We start from the raw sequence: 14,085 nt of genomic DNA, 5'->3' as shown, positions 1-14,085 counted from the left end.
TTTGACTCAAATAAATTACTGTAGAAGTTTATCAATAATTAAACATATAAAGAAGAGAGCAATCAAATATAATATGAGACATCTATAGCAGCAACTATGAATTGGTACACAGAAACATTGTGGTAACTTAATGTACATAAATTATTCTGTCAATATCAAGTACATATATGCCTTCACAAAAGTTCCTGGGAAAAGGTCAGGGAAAAAATTCTGGGCCTGGTCAGCCCTGACATTGTTGGCATGTGATGACACTGCTAAAGGCCTGATAGGAAACAAGCTCCTACAAGAAGTGAACAGCTGTTCCATGTGATAAACAGTGACAAAGAACACAAGAAATAAGCAGTGATAAGAGGGTGAGATAGCATTATATAGTTTTAAGAGGAATGAAACACCTGACACATATATAAGGTACAGTAGCTAATATTTGTCTAAAATTTAATTTGTGGCAATCAGTCTCTACATAAGTTTGAAGAGTTTATATAGATAATCAAATCCAACAGGCTGAGAAATTCTAAAAACTCTGTGAATGATGCATAAAAGTTAATTTCTGAGTCAATCTGGAATGAAAATAAGCTACCTCTAAGTGTTATGTGTGTATGTACATAATGAGCACATAAAAATGCACAAACAACAAGTTTGGTCTGGACTACACAGTCAGTCTCATTGTTTTGGTAGACCCCCCTCCCCTCCATACTGGGACTTGAAACCAGCATGTTCCTGGTTGGTTCTTTAAGCCACACCTCCAAATTCAGAATCCTTAAATCACAATCCTCCAGGTCTCAGCTTCCCGTGCCTAAGATTAGAGAACCACTGGTGCCCAGCTCACACAGGGGCTTTTTATTTTGTTTTTGTTGGTCATTGGGCTTGTACTCTGGGACTGAGCTCTCTCCCTGACTCCTCAGCTCAAAACTAGCACTCTTATCACTTAAGCCACAGTGCCACTTCCGGTTTTCTGATGGTTAATTGGCGCTAAGAGTCTGTTGAACTTTCCAGGGTGGGCTAGCTTTGAACCTTGATCCTCACAGCTCAGCCTCCAAGAGTAGCTAAGATTACAGGATTACAGATGAAAGCCACCAGGGCTCTAGGCAGCTCATTGTTTGGTTTTTTTGCCCAGGCTTCTTTTTGCTCAAGGCTAGCACTCTACCACTTGAGCCACAGCGCCACTTGCGGCCTTTTCTGTTGATGTGGTGCTGAGGAATCCAACCCAGGGCTTCGTGCATGTTAGGCAAACACTCTACCGCTACGCCACAGCAAACACTCTACCGCTACGCCACATTCCCAGCCCCCCATTGTTTTTAACAATATGTTTTCATGTGTAGAGATTAAGAAGAAAATCCTATATAAAACCAATCTTATTATAAAAAAAAAAGTCTGAGGCAAAGATAATGATGCTGAAAAGCCACTTACTTACCTGTATGGGAAAAATAATATCTGCCAGCCCACTCCAAGGTGTCTACATCATAATCTCAGGATCCTATGATTATATGTCAGGTCACTTGGCAAAAGAGAATTGAGATGGGCTGGGGATATAGCCTAGTGGCAAGAGTGCCTGCCTCGGATACACGAGGCCCTAGGTTCGATTCCCCAGCACCACATATGCAGAAAACGGCCAGAAGCGGCGCTGTGGCTCAAGTGGCAGAGTGCTAGCCTTGAGCGGGAAGAAGCCAGGGACAGTGCTCAGGCCCTGAGTCCAAGGCCCAGGACTGGCCAAAAAAATAAAAAACAAAAAACAAAAGAGAATTGAGGGTGTGGTATAAATTACAGTTCTTATCAGCTGATTTTTAATCAGAGAGATTATTCTGGATCATCTGGGTGGGTCCAATGTCTTTAAAATTGGAAGAGGAAACAGAAGAGGAGAACCAGAGAGATGGCACTTTAGAAGAGTTGTCCCAAAGCTGCTGTCCTTGAAGACAGAGGAAGAGTTTCTAAGCCAAGATATATAGCCTTTAGCGGACAGAAAGTCAAGAACCAAGGCAAGCACTCTTGCCACTAGGCCATATTCCCAGCCCCTCTGTAACCCCTCTGTACCACACTTTGACAATAAAGAAAAAAGTTTAATTAAAAAAAAGAATTAAAGAAAGTCAAGAAACAGATTGTCCCTTAGCAACTCCAGAAAGAAAATGATTCCACCAAAATTTCAACTTTATCAAAGTGATACAGATTTCAGACTTTTAATTTAAGGCAGCAAATTAGTGTTGTTTTAAAGCTACTAAGTTTGTGGTTATTTGGTTTAACAGCAGAAGCAGCAAAAGAAACCTATTACATTATCCTATTCAATATTAATTATCAAGTTTTCTATGTAGCAAAAGTTTCAAGAAAAACACCTGAAAATAAAGAGTAGTGTTCTGGAGAATAAACACTAATGTATATGCCTCTATTTGCTTTCAGTCATAATGGATCAACAGGGACAGAATCTTCCCAACCTAAAAGAGCCCAAATCCTAGAATACAGTAAATGATAATTTTCAGTAAGCCAGTCAGTTAAGACAATCCACTACAGATGGGAAACAAAGTGAATCCTATGACTGCCCCAGTTTACTGCCTGAGAGAGTTACCAGGCCACAATGCAGGGAGGACAAACTGGTAGAGCCTGGTAGATTCTCTAAGTTGATGAGACAAAGCTGAGACTGCAAGGAAAGTGAGGCAGTAAGAGTTCTAGGAAAGAACATGGAAAGGAAAGAACTTCAAATTCTCAAGAATAACAGAAGGGCCCCATTGCCTATTCAGCAAAGCACTGTTCACATATGTATGGGAAGTAATTAAGACAGGAGAAGGGGAAGAAACCATTCAAAGACTGTGGAGGGAGCAGTGCCCAGCATTCATACAGGGTCAGGTATAGGTGCCTAATCCAACCAGTGAAACTGAGGCAAAAGAAAGAACAGAATTTGTGAAATCTTGGTTAGAGTACTCAGAAGAGTCCTGCCTCAATTGTGAATAGTCCAAAACTGAACACTACTCCAGACTCACATAACATACCTTCAAAGCAAAACCTCAAGGGACTGGGTATGTACCTCAGTGGTAGAACTTTGCCTAGATTTTATGAATTCTGGATTCAATTCACAGCTGAAGGAGAAAAAATATAGCAACATCTTAGAACAAAGTCAAGAATACATGCACACGCGTGCGCACACACACATGCACATACTCAACATGGTAAAACAGTTATCCAAAGATTACCAGGAAGAACCGGAAGCACAGCTCAAATGGTAGAACATCAACATGAGTAAGTATGAAGTCCTGAACAATAAAATCCGTTGAAATTGTTTTGGGAAATGGGGAAGGCAGAGTGACAGAGGGGGTATGTCTGGAAAATTAACCATGAAATACCACCCCCTCCCCACCACAGCTAATGTAAGCCAATTTAAAAATACAAAATTATTACCAGGCACAGAAAGAGGTAACTGAAGAGGTGCTTAAAGTTGGTTCTTGATTAGTTACAATTATTTTTACCTTTTACAAAGTGTGTTTTTACAACTAATTTATTCTAGTCTTAAATTGAAGACTAACATTTTAATTAAAACAATATTTCAAAATAAATCTCTATAATGTATTTGCAAAAAGACCCAACTGATATCACATTGCTTCACTTTGAGGGTTAAAATGATTAAGCTGCCACAAATAAGCACCCCCAGTAGTACAGATAGATGTAGATAAAATGTAGCTAAGGACAAACAGATTTTCGGGGTAAAGACTCTCACACAAGTAGGATTACTGTGAAAAAGAATGGGACATAATCAGTACCATGCCTGATACAAAGAACGTGCTTGATAAACATGAGTAATCATCATTAAGCACTGTTCTCAATGGTGGCATCATTATAATTCATCATTATGAATTATAGGCATCATCAATTACAGGCAAACACTACTGGTATATATTCCTGAAGTACTGACACTCCAAAGTGTATAAATATTATCATAAGAAATACTTTTTCATCACTTTCTCTTTAATTGGTAATGACATCACTCTTTTTCCTATGGCTAGATTCTGAATGTGCTTCCAAATGCTCACATGTCAAAAAAGTCTACAGCCACATTTGATAGGGCCTAGCTGGAGACTTTAGGACACTAGGTGCAGCCTCTTCAAGGGGACTCATGTCTGTAATACAAGTAACTTGGGAGGTTGGTAACAGGAGGATCATAGTCTGAGGTCAGTCTAAGCAAAAAGTTTGAGACTCCTCCTCAATCAGTAGCTTGAGTACATTGATGTGCACTTGTCTACTAGCTACATAAGATGCTGATATCAGGAGGACTGCAGCTCCACACCAGCCAGGCAAAAAATGTTTGAGAGATTCCATCTCGAAGGAAGAAGCTAGGTGTGGTACCATGTGCCTGTCATTCTAGCTATGGCAGGCAGTGTAAAATAGGAGGTCAAGTTCAAGAACACACCTAGACAAAATAACTAGTGCAAAAAGGGAACCATGATTATTTCAGGCAGAATGGCATGGCTCAGAGATAGGACTACCTGCCTAGTAGCAGAAGGCCTTAAATTCAAACCCCAGTATCTCTCACACACTCACACACTCACACACACACACACAGAGAGAGAGAGAGAGAGAGAATTGAAATCAAGGTTTTGAAGAGATCTTTACAAATCCATCCTCAAGGCTTTATTCACAACAAGCCATGAGGTAGAAGCAATCCAAGTGTACATGAATGAAGAAAAAGCAGTATATATGTATAATGTAATTTTCTTCCTTCTTTAAAAGCAGGCAAAAGGAGAAAATCCTATCTTACGCTACAACATAAGATTTATGAGTATTATGGTAAGTGAGAAAAGCAGGTCAAAAAAGAATGCTATTGAGGCATGATGATACACACCTGTAATCCCAACACTTGAGAGGCTGTGGCAGTATGATAGAGCATGGGTTACATAGTGAGACTTTGTCTAAAAAAACAACAACAACAAGCAAATGCTATATCATTATACTTATATGAGGCATCTATCTTCAAATTCCCAGAAATAGGAAAATGGTAGTTATGAGGGCTACAAGGGTGTAAAATGAGGAGAGAGAAATGGGGACAATGGGTTTCATGGGTATAAAAGTTTTATGAAATGAAAAAGTTCTGGAGAACTACTATTTAACAATGTGAATACTCAACTATACACTTAGTGATTATTAAGACAATAAATTTTGAATTATTTTCCAGAATTTTTTAAAAAATGCAATAAACAAAAGTAAGTAGATAGGGCAGGTTTCACACTATCATGACAGACCATGTCAAGAATCCTCTGATACCTTAAAATATTTTTCAAACTTCTAACTTGTTGTATACAGTAAAATAAACATTACAAAGAGCAAAGACTAATTCCCAAAAGCTTTCATAAGAAACAACTAACCACCAGAAATTAATCACTTCTGAAGCCCCTGAACTCTTCAATAAAGTTTTAAAGACTGTCAGAAGCAAATTCTAGTACCAGCCCTTGGATTACCTCCAGTTCCTTTTAATAAAGAACCAATTTCAAAGAGTATTTCTTAAGTCACACTAGCTTGTCACACCAATTTTAGAGCTAAGGAGTAGCTACAGAATGCACTATTGTTTAATATTAAACTAAGCAATACAACAAGGTACCTAAAATCATTGAAAACAGAAATCAGTCACTTTCAACACCAAATATTCATTTTCCTGGATTCATTCACTTCTTTTAAAAACTATCCTAATTCAGAATAGGCTGTGAACTTTTTAATAGTTAACAAGCTGACAGAATATGTCCATTTAAAAGCAAAGCCAAAACAATGTGTGCTTCACTTAATATTTGTTTTGCATCAGCTAGCAAGTCTATTCTTTTCCCAATTGGTACATAATGATAAAAATCTATATTCATAAGAACCCAATACATGGCATTGGTGCTAGGAACGGGTGGCTTGGGATAAACTCCTGGCCCTACCACTTACCAGTTCTAGAAAATATTTACCAATACATTAAATATTTAGCTAACCATTATATGCTTCAGTTTTATGAACTATATACATTAGGGCTTTGTGAGAATCTGAAATCTTCAAATCCCAAAGTTACGCAAGTGCTGACTTAGGTAAGTACATAAAAATAATTTTTGTTACAAGGTAATGAAACATATGAGGAAGCAAAAAGTGGTGTCACTGAATGTCCTATCATGGTAGATTTCTAATGACACCTACATCTAGGATGAGGTTTTTACCTACTCTGATTCTAAACTCAAGTTATGTTTCTGTCCTAAAGACTCTAAACCTCAGTCATGTTTCTGGCCTAAAGAAATTCCAGTCTGGGCAAAGAATGACACCTATGAACTCATTTTAAAGTAGCTGAACAAGACAGTACACAACTAAGCATAGGAATGAATGACAAATGAGTAATAAGGTACTGCAAATTCAAAGAGAGAGTGAAGGACTGATGGTGGAAGATGGAAGAAGTCTACTGCAGTGCCCCAGGCCAGGGACAGACTGTGAGACAGGTGGCCAAAGAAAGGGGCCACAGGTCCTGAGCCCACTTAATCAAATGAGGGTAATAAATGAGTCCAGTGTGGCAAGGAGAAAAATCATGGCATGAATAAAAACTGGGAGAAACTGGAGGTAGTGCAAGATAATCCTGCCCTGGACATGTTCAAATAAAGTGTAGCCACAGACAGCTAGAACACAACTATACCCAAGAAACACAAAGCAGTGCAACAGAACCGGATGCTGCTTACAACAGACATTAAGGAAAAACCGGCATTGCGGAAAAAGCCTCTTGGTCTGGAAAAGCCAATCAAAAAACCCAAGTCACAGGAGGCAAAGGTAACGATCAGGATACACTGTACAAAGCAGGAAGAGGAAAAAAGTTATTAGTACAAGAAAGGGCATACCTTTTCCCACAATAAGACTCCAATGTATGTGACAGTATCAAACAGTTCCTACTGAAAGTAAGCAATGATGGTTTGTTTAGTAATAAGTGTATTAGCTCATGCCGGAAACCTCAGTGCTCCAGGTAGCGGAGGTAGGAAGAAATTAAGAGTTAAGAGACTAGCCTTGACTACACACAGTGAAGTTCCCATTTTAAGACCCTTTCTCAAAAAACAAAGCAAACATCAAAAGTAAAAATTCAAGCATGGCTCCAGTGGCTCACACCTATAATTGTAGCTACTTAGAAAGGCTGATGAGATCTGAGGATTGCAGTTCACAGCCAGCCGAGGGCCGGAAAAAGTCCATGAGATTCTTATCTCCAATTAACCACCGAAAGGCTAAAAGTGGGACTGTGGCTCAAGTGCTAGAGCGCTAGCCTTGAGCAAAAAAGCTCAAGGACAGCACTCAGTTCCTGTGTTTGGGGGTGGGGTGGGGGGGAAACGGTCATCATTAGAAGCACTTATTAAGTATTATTCTACTAACAGACCCTACCATCTACCATCATAAGAGGGTAAAGACATCTCATTCTTAAGAAAATCACTTTAAGCTGGGTGCTGGTGGCTCATGCCTAGTTACTTAGAAAGCTGAAGGTAGTATTACAGTTTGAAGCCAAACTGTGCAGGGAAGTGTATGAAACTCTCATTTGCAATTAACTACGGGAAAAAAAAAGTTAGAAGTGGAACTGTACCAAGTGGTAAAGGGCTAGCCTAGAGCAGAAAAGCTCAGAGACAGTGCCCATACCCTGAGTTCAAGCACCAGGACAGGTACAAAAAAAGAAGAAAAAAAAAAGAAAATCAATTTACAATGTATCTTTACATTATAAAGTAATTATCTCTCCAATTCTACTATTCTAAGACAAATCACTAGTACTTTTTTTTTTTAATTGCCAGTCCTGGGCCTTGAACTCAGGGCCTGAGCACTGTCCCTGGCTTCTTTTTGCTCAAGGCTAGCACTCTGCCACTTAAGCCACAGCGTCACCTCTGGCCTTTTTCTATATATGTGGTGCTGAGGAATTGAACCCAGGGCTTCATGTATACAAGGAAAGTACTCTTGCCACTAAGCCATATTCCCAGCCCCACTAATACATTTTTTAATCTCTTTTTTTTTTTTTTTGGCTCTTAGTCCTAAGCACTTTGTTCTTACTATGCTTTATAGAGAGTACTTTGTACTGTTATTCTGTACTTACAACATAATTATAGATTAAAACAAAAATTTGCACAGGAAACAGTACACTGGCAAAAAATGTGTTTTAAGACTGTCAAACTTTATCTTGTCATCATTAATCACCAACTGATGATAATACAGGTAGCATTCAGGTTTAAATTTGTCATGAATGGAAAAAAAACCATATTTCTGAAAATAGTCCAAGTTTACATTTAGTAGATAAATTATAGTTTCTCAACCCTGAGTTAAAAGGCACCATGCCTTCCAAAAACCCATTTTACAATGAACCTGTATTACAAAGTATAAGATTTCTTAAAAATGCTTATTTGGGGGTTGGGAATGTGGTTTAGTGGTAGAGTGCTTGCCTAGCATGCATGAAGACCTGGTTCAATTCCTCGGCACCACATAAACAACAATAACAACAAAACAGATGTGGGTACTGTGGCTCAAGTGGCAGAGCACTAACTCTGATCAGGCTCAGGGACAGAGCCCAGGTCCTGAGTTCAAGCCCCAGGACTGGCAAAAAAAAAAAAAAAAAAAAAACTGTTTTAAATGCTTATGTGCTTGCCACAATAAGCTGATTTAACTCAAAAGACTACTCAAAATTATATGCACACTATGTACATACACTGCAATCATCTATATACATGCTTTAATTTAGTTTCACCATGGGTATATACACACTTTCACTATTTCAGTTTCTAGAGCATACCCTCAAGAAAAATCCTAATACCAACCCAAATTAAGCTAGTTATCTGTAGTAATTATAGTGACTTCTCCATCTGGTAACTATTTCAAAGTCCTAACAAACTTGTGAACATAGCCAAAATAGTTTCAAGGTTTCCTTTCCTCTGTACTCATGATAACATCGCCCACAGATCAGTTAAGATTCTGGAGTGTTAAGACATAAAGAAGACAAGAAGTGGCTCATGCTTCTTACTCAAGAAAATCAACATCTAGTTCAAACATGAAAAACTGCATTAGGTAATCTATGTCTGCAGCTTTCTTCGGGAGGCCTTAAATTTTCTCTTTCTTTGAAGATTTTTCTAGTAAAATTTTACTGCAATGTAAGAAAAATATACAAGCATACAAAATACCTAGAGAACCATCATTAAAGCTATAGGTAAATCCTAACACTGAAAATTCAAGAGTTATTACTTGAAACAAAAAATTAAAGGAGGGTAAATATTTGGCTATATTCAGAAATCTGCCCAAACTTACTGGAAGAAAAAAAAAGAACAGAACTCTTTTGAGGCAAATGTTATGTTTGTGCCAGTCATAGTGTCACAATCATGTAACAAAATCAACTACAATCAATCATCTTACTTACTAAAGATTAAAACCTATACCAGAATTTGATGTCCAAATAGGTTTGAAGCATAAGTCCTTTGTGGGGGTGTCTTCAGAAAATATCTGATTAGAACCAGATCCATCTGTGATAGGCAGAGTATGTTCTACATTGTCAATATCTTGAGCAACTCCTTAGCTCATAAAAGTTGTGCATACAGATGAACCATGGGTGACAAAGGATGTCTGATTCAGCCAGGAGTACTGGCTGATTCAACCACTTTTCATACGCAACACCCTGGCAACTATTCTCTTGGCCTAACCCTTGCCAGCATCTATAGATAGGAGGGAAGTGCAGAACACTTGTAAACTATGCAAATAGGGAATTAGCAAACATATTTTTTGGCTACAGTTCTCAAATAAGAGGTATACTTAACTGTACCTAGAAAATTAGCATATGACTGTTGAAAAAACAAACAGGATAATACAAATTCCATGCTTTATTAGATTGTCATTACTTCTTTTCCCTCTGCTAACAGTGTGTGAAAACAGTCATTCCCGCAAAGGTTAAGGAAGGGCCTACTGTATGCAAGCTAGGCAAAGGAACACAAAAGCAAGAACACTATACCCCCAAGATCTTTTCCATTTAATACAGCCATATAGTAGGTTTCATTAATACCCACAACGTGCCCAAATGCTGGGTACTATGATCACACAGAAGAACAGTAAATGCAGATATGTAAGCAGTGATGAACTATCACAACCTCAGGCCTGACTAGTCCTAAGGCAGCAATATTATATGTGGAAATAATCTTGCCTCCGTCAATTATTCTTTGGCAAATCTCGGGTGTTTGTTCTGTGTATTAACCCACACTAAAGTTACTTACAGAGTTAAAGAAGGAATGGGATGTTTTGAACAGAAGTAATCAACTAACCCACAACTACACTCTAACACTAATTTGGTTTCCACTTGCTGTTGCCTCTCATAACAATAAAGTGACTTTAGTCATTAAGTTTAACAGCAACTCTAAGTTACCAGGGCAAAAAAGTTAATTGTCTGGTAGTAGTAATGTGAAATGAAAGCTAACCTAACAAGATTTTTTGGCTAAAAAAAAAAAGTATTCACTTTTGCTGAATTCTTCAAAGCTTTGTGCCTGTTCCCTATCCCCGAGGCTCAGAAACAGACAGAATTACTCGGATTTGATCTTCAAGCGTACAGTGTTTTCTTTTTTTAACCCTGGTCGAAGTGCCAGTTTTACAGTCACAGTAAGGCCAGTTTTAAAAACAGGCGCCAGCCTCTCCGGAGCTGTAAATTATGGTGACAAGGTCTGCAGGCGGCAAGTCTACCCGGCCCACAGAAAGGCACCGGGAGGGCGGCCCGGCTCCGCGCGGCTTCCCGGGCAGGTGAAGGGGGCCGCGCTCCGGGCGCCCCGGTGCCGCGGAGCGACGGGAGGGCGACGCCGGGGGGCGGCCGACGCCTGGAACCTTCCCCCGGGCCTCGCGGGGTTCGCCGCGCGTCCCGGCCAGCGCTCCCCGCGCGCCCCGGGTAAAACCTCCGCCCCGGACGCGGAGCGCGGACCCGCGGCCGCCGCGCCCGGAGCCGCCCCTGCCCGCCGCGGGCCGGGCGCCCGACTCGCGAAGTCGGGCCAGGGCCGTGACAGGAGCCGCGCGGCGCGGGCACCGCCGCCACCGCCCGCCCGCCCGCCGGCCGCGGCCCCCGCGCGCGCCCCGACAGCCGGCCGCGGACACCCACCTTCCTTCTCGGCCCGCGCCGCGGCCACCACGAGGGTCATCACCAGGTGCAGCGCGCCCAGGAGGCTGGCGGCCGCGCTCCACGGGCCCCCGCCGCGGCCGGCCGCGGGCTCCAGCCCGGCGCCGGCGGACGTGGAGGCGGCGGCGGCGGCTCCTCCTCCGGCCCGCTGCCCCATCCCTACCGGCCGGGCGCCGCGGCGCTCGAGGGCCGGCGCGACCCGGGAGCCGTGGTCCGGGCTCCGGGGCCGGCGGAAGGGCGGTTCCGGGCCGCAGCCGCGGGCTCCCGGCGTGGGTCTGGGTCCGTGCGTGCGTGGGAGCGAGCGTGTCAGTCACGGTCTCGGCCTCCGCATCGCCTACGAGGAGCCGGGACGGGGAGGCCGCGGGTCAGGCTCGGCGGGCGGCCATACTGGAAACGGGCAAGGGCCGCGGGGGCCGGGCGCTGGCCTGCGAGGGGCGGGGCGCGTCCCCGGCGCCGCCCCCGCCGCGCCGACACGGGGCGGGCCTCCCGGCCGTCGGTTCCCCCGGGGGGGGGGGCGGCGGGCCCCGGCGACTGGGCCGGCTCGGGGAGGCCCGGCGCGGAGCCGGGGCAGCGCGACGTCGCCCGCTCACCACCGCCCGTCCCGGGAAGAGGAGGGACGCGGGCCTGGGTCCGGCCGCCAGGAGTTATGATGGCCGCCCCTGCTTCGCAGAGGCCGCGACGCTGATCACGTGGGCACGGGTGGGCCCCCACCGCGCAGCCGTCGTGGGGCGGGGGCGGGGCCGGGCGGGGGCGGGGCTTGGAGTGGGCGGGGCCGCCGCGCCCCCCGAGGCCGCAGCGGAGAGCCGGCCCGGTGTTCCGAGCGGCCAGGCCGCCCGGCTGCCCGCCTCCCTCCCTGCCTCCCCGGCGGCGTCCGAGCGCGCGTCCGGGCGGCGGGCCCGGCGCGCCGAGGCCATCGCGGTGACTCCTGCCGGCCGCACCCTCGACGTGGAGAATACCCCGCGTGTGACTCAGCCCCCGGTGTGCTTCCTCCGGGATGGCGCTCGCGCCGTGCCCGCGTGCCCGCGTGGGGCCAGCAGGCGGCTTTTTGCCCTTCCGTGCCCGGGGGTCCCGCAGAGAAGCGCGGGAGGCTCCCCCGCACCAGTCCTCCGCGGGCCGCTGGCACGACGCCGTCCCGGGCCGCCTGGGCGCGGGGAGCAGCCCGCCCCGCCCCGGCCGCCCGCCCGCCCGCGGCTGGCCTCGAACCGCCCCCCCGCGCCCTCCCCGCGCCCTCCCCTCCCCTCGCAGGCCGGATCCCACCTCCTCCCTGCCTGCCCGGACCGTCTCACCGGGCCAGCCATGTGTTGAGCCGAGGCCAGGCGTTCGCAAACCGAATTTTCACACGCTGTGTCCCCGAATAGGTAGGGAAGCGGGTTTAAGGAAGATTTTCCACAGGAGCACAGTGCCCTCCTCTGCAGCGGTCATATTTGCCAAGCAAGCATTTGAATTTATAAGTGAGTATGATTTGGAAGTAACCGCACCCTAATTTTTAAACTGATTATCGGTGCTTCACCTGAGCAATCAGTTTTTCTTTCCGGTGCTCGAGACTAAGCTTAGGGATTTATGCATGCTGAAATTTGTCCTTGGTGTAATATGATAGGAATAATTATGTCTAAATTAGGCATTTGGTATGTGCCTAAGGCAAGAGATTTCTGGAAGACTAACCAGCATAAGAAATGAAGCCCCGGGATATGTAAATGAGTGCCTGGGCTGGGTCAAAGCTTAGCCTCCCCGCGAGCTGCGAGCTTCTGCCTTTCCCCCAATTCCAAGTTCACAGCAAACAAGTCTTTCCAGCCACTGAGTGGCTCGGGTTCTCTTCGGCCGCAGCAATCAACCACACGCCCTACTAGACTGAGACTTAAGAACCCCTTGTGAAATAACTTGCAATAAGCTTAGGCATACACAGGCATGTTTGATTGGAGGTCAATTTCGCATGAAGCTAATGAGGCTTAAACAGTAGAGCCCCTCTCTTGCCTAACTTCCTTCTAAACCCTTTAGCTTGCCTGCTGGTTCTTAAGGGGGCCTTTCTAATACCCCAGTAGACTTTTAGGACACACCTAAATGCCTTTTGGGCATTGGGAGTAGGAGTGATGATGAAGCGTTTTTTGTTTTTTTTTTTTTTCCAGGAAAGGATGATGTAACCACTAGGAGCATAATAGTAATAAAGGTAAATGGCTTGCTAGAAACCTTGTTAACCTGTGTGTTGGAGAGGCCTCAAATTTAGCCACTAGCACCTCATCATTCACTTTCCTTTAACACTCAAATTCCATGCAGACAAAAGAGCTATGAATTAAAGCTGCAGGAACTGTCACACCAAGCATCATTCCGTACCACTGAGTTGTGAACATTTCTCCTCCCATTTTTGGACTTCAGACAGACCTGAGCATTTGTCAGCTACCAGCTGGTAGAATCAGGGGGAAACAACTGAATCAGTGGTTTTCACAGTGTTATTCCTTGAAGCACATGGGAACTTGTAAAAATTACAAATTACAGGCTACACCCAAACTTGGGGAGTTAGAAACCCTGGGTTGAGGTGCGGTGATCCACGTGTTAACTAACCTGGGTGATCGTGACACACTTCAAGATTGAAGACTGATGCACCAAGTTGATGTGTGCTGACTGATAGGAGCTGTTGAGGATTTTCATTTTCCATACGCTTGATCCCCAGATTAGTAAATGACCAATGGAGACAGTTATAAGGCACTCAGATATGTCTCAGCTTAAATCTTTTTTAAAATTTTATTGATAAGGTGTTGTACAAAGGGGAGTACAGTTACATAATAAGGCAGTGAATACATTTCTTGTGATATCTTACACCCTCATTTTTCTTTCCCTTCCCTAGATCAGCTTAAATCTTAGCCTGCCTTATTAGCTGTAGGATGCTGGGGAAAGTATTTGGTGTAAATGAGTGTGATAACTGTCTAATACATTTCAAAATATTAAACAAGATGTGTTTATGAGAAGAACAGGAAAGGAGTCAGAGGAGGAGAGCAGAAAGGCGGACTAAG

At 44.3% G+C, this 14,085-nt stretch overlaps 1 protein-coding gene across 3 annotated transcripts in view; it reads right to left on the bottom strand.

Annotated features, from left to right (window-relative positions):
• The window catches only part of Tmem131 (transmembrane protein 131), a 160,583-nt gene extending 148,866 nt beyond the window's left edge, over positions 1-11,717 (bottom strand). Inside the window, exon 1 of one of the 3 annotated variants that reach the window (XM_048352290.1) lies at positions 11,063-11,717. In XM_048352290.1, coding sequence (XP_048208247.1) covers positions 11,063-11,237 — 175 coding nt within the window. In that variant the 5' untranslated portion in view covers positions 11,238-11,717. The remainder of the gene's footprint in view (positions 1-11,062) is intronic. The other 2 variants (XM_048352289.1, XM_048352288.1) reach the window with 2 other exon arrangements.
• Positions 11,718-14,085: the final 2,368 nt, after the last annotated feature.

Source organism: Perognathus longimembris, chromosome 8, assembly GCF_023159225.1.
Source record: "Perognathus longimembris pacificus isolate PPM17 chromosome 8, ASM2315922v1, whole genome shotgun sequence".
Lineage (NCBI taxonomy): Eukaryota > Metazoa > Chordata > Mammalia > Rodentia > Heteromyidae > Perognathus > Perognathus longimembris.
The sequence above is the reverse complement of the archived record's forward strand: the minus strand, read 5'-3'. Positions and strand labels throughout refer to the sequence as shown.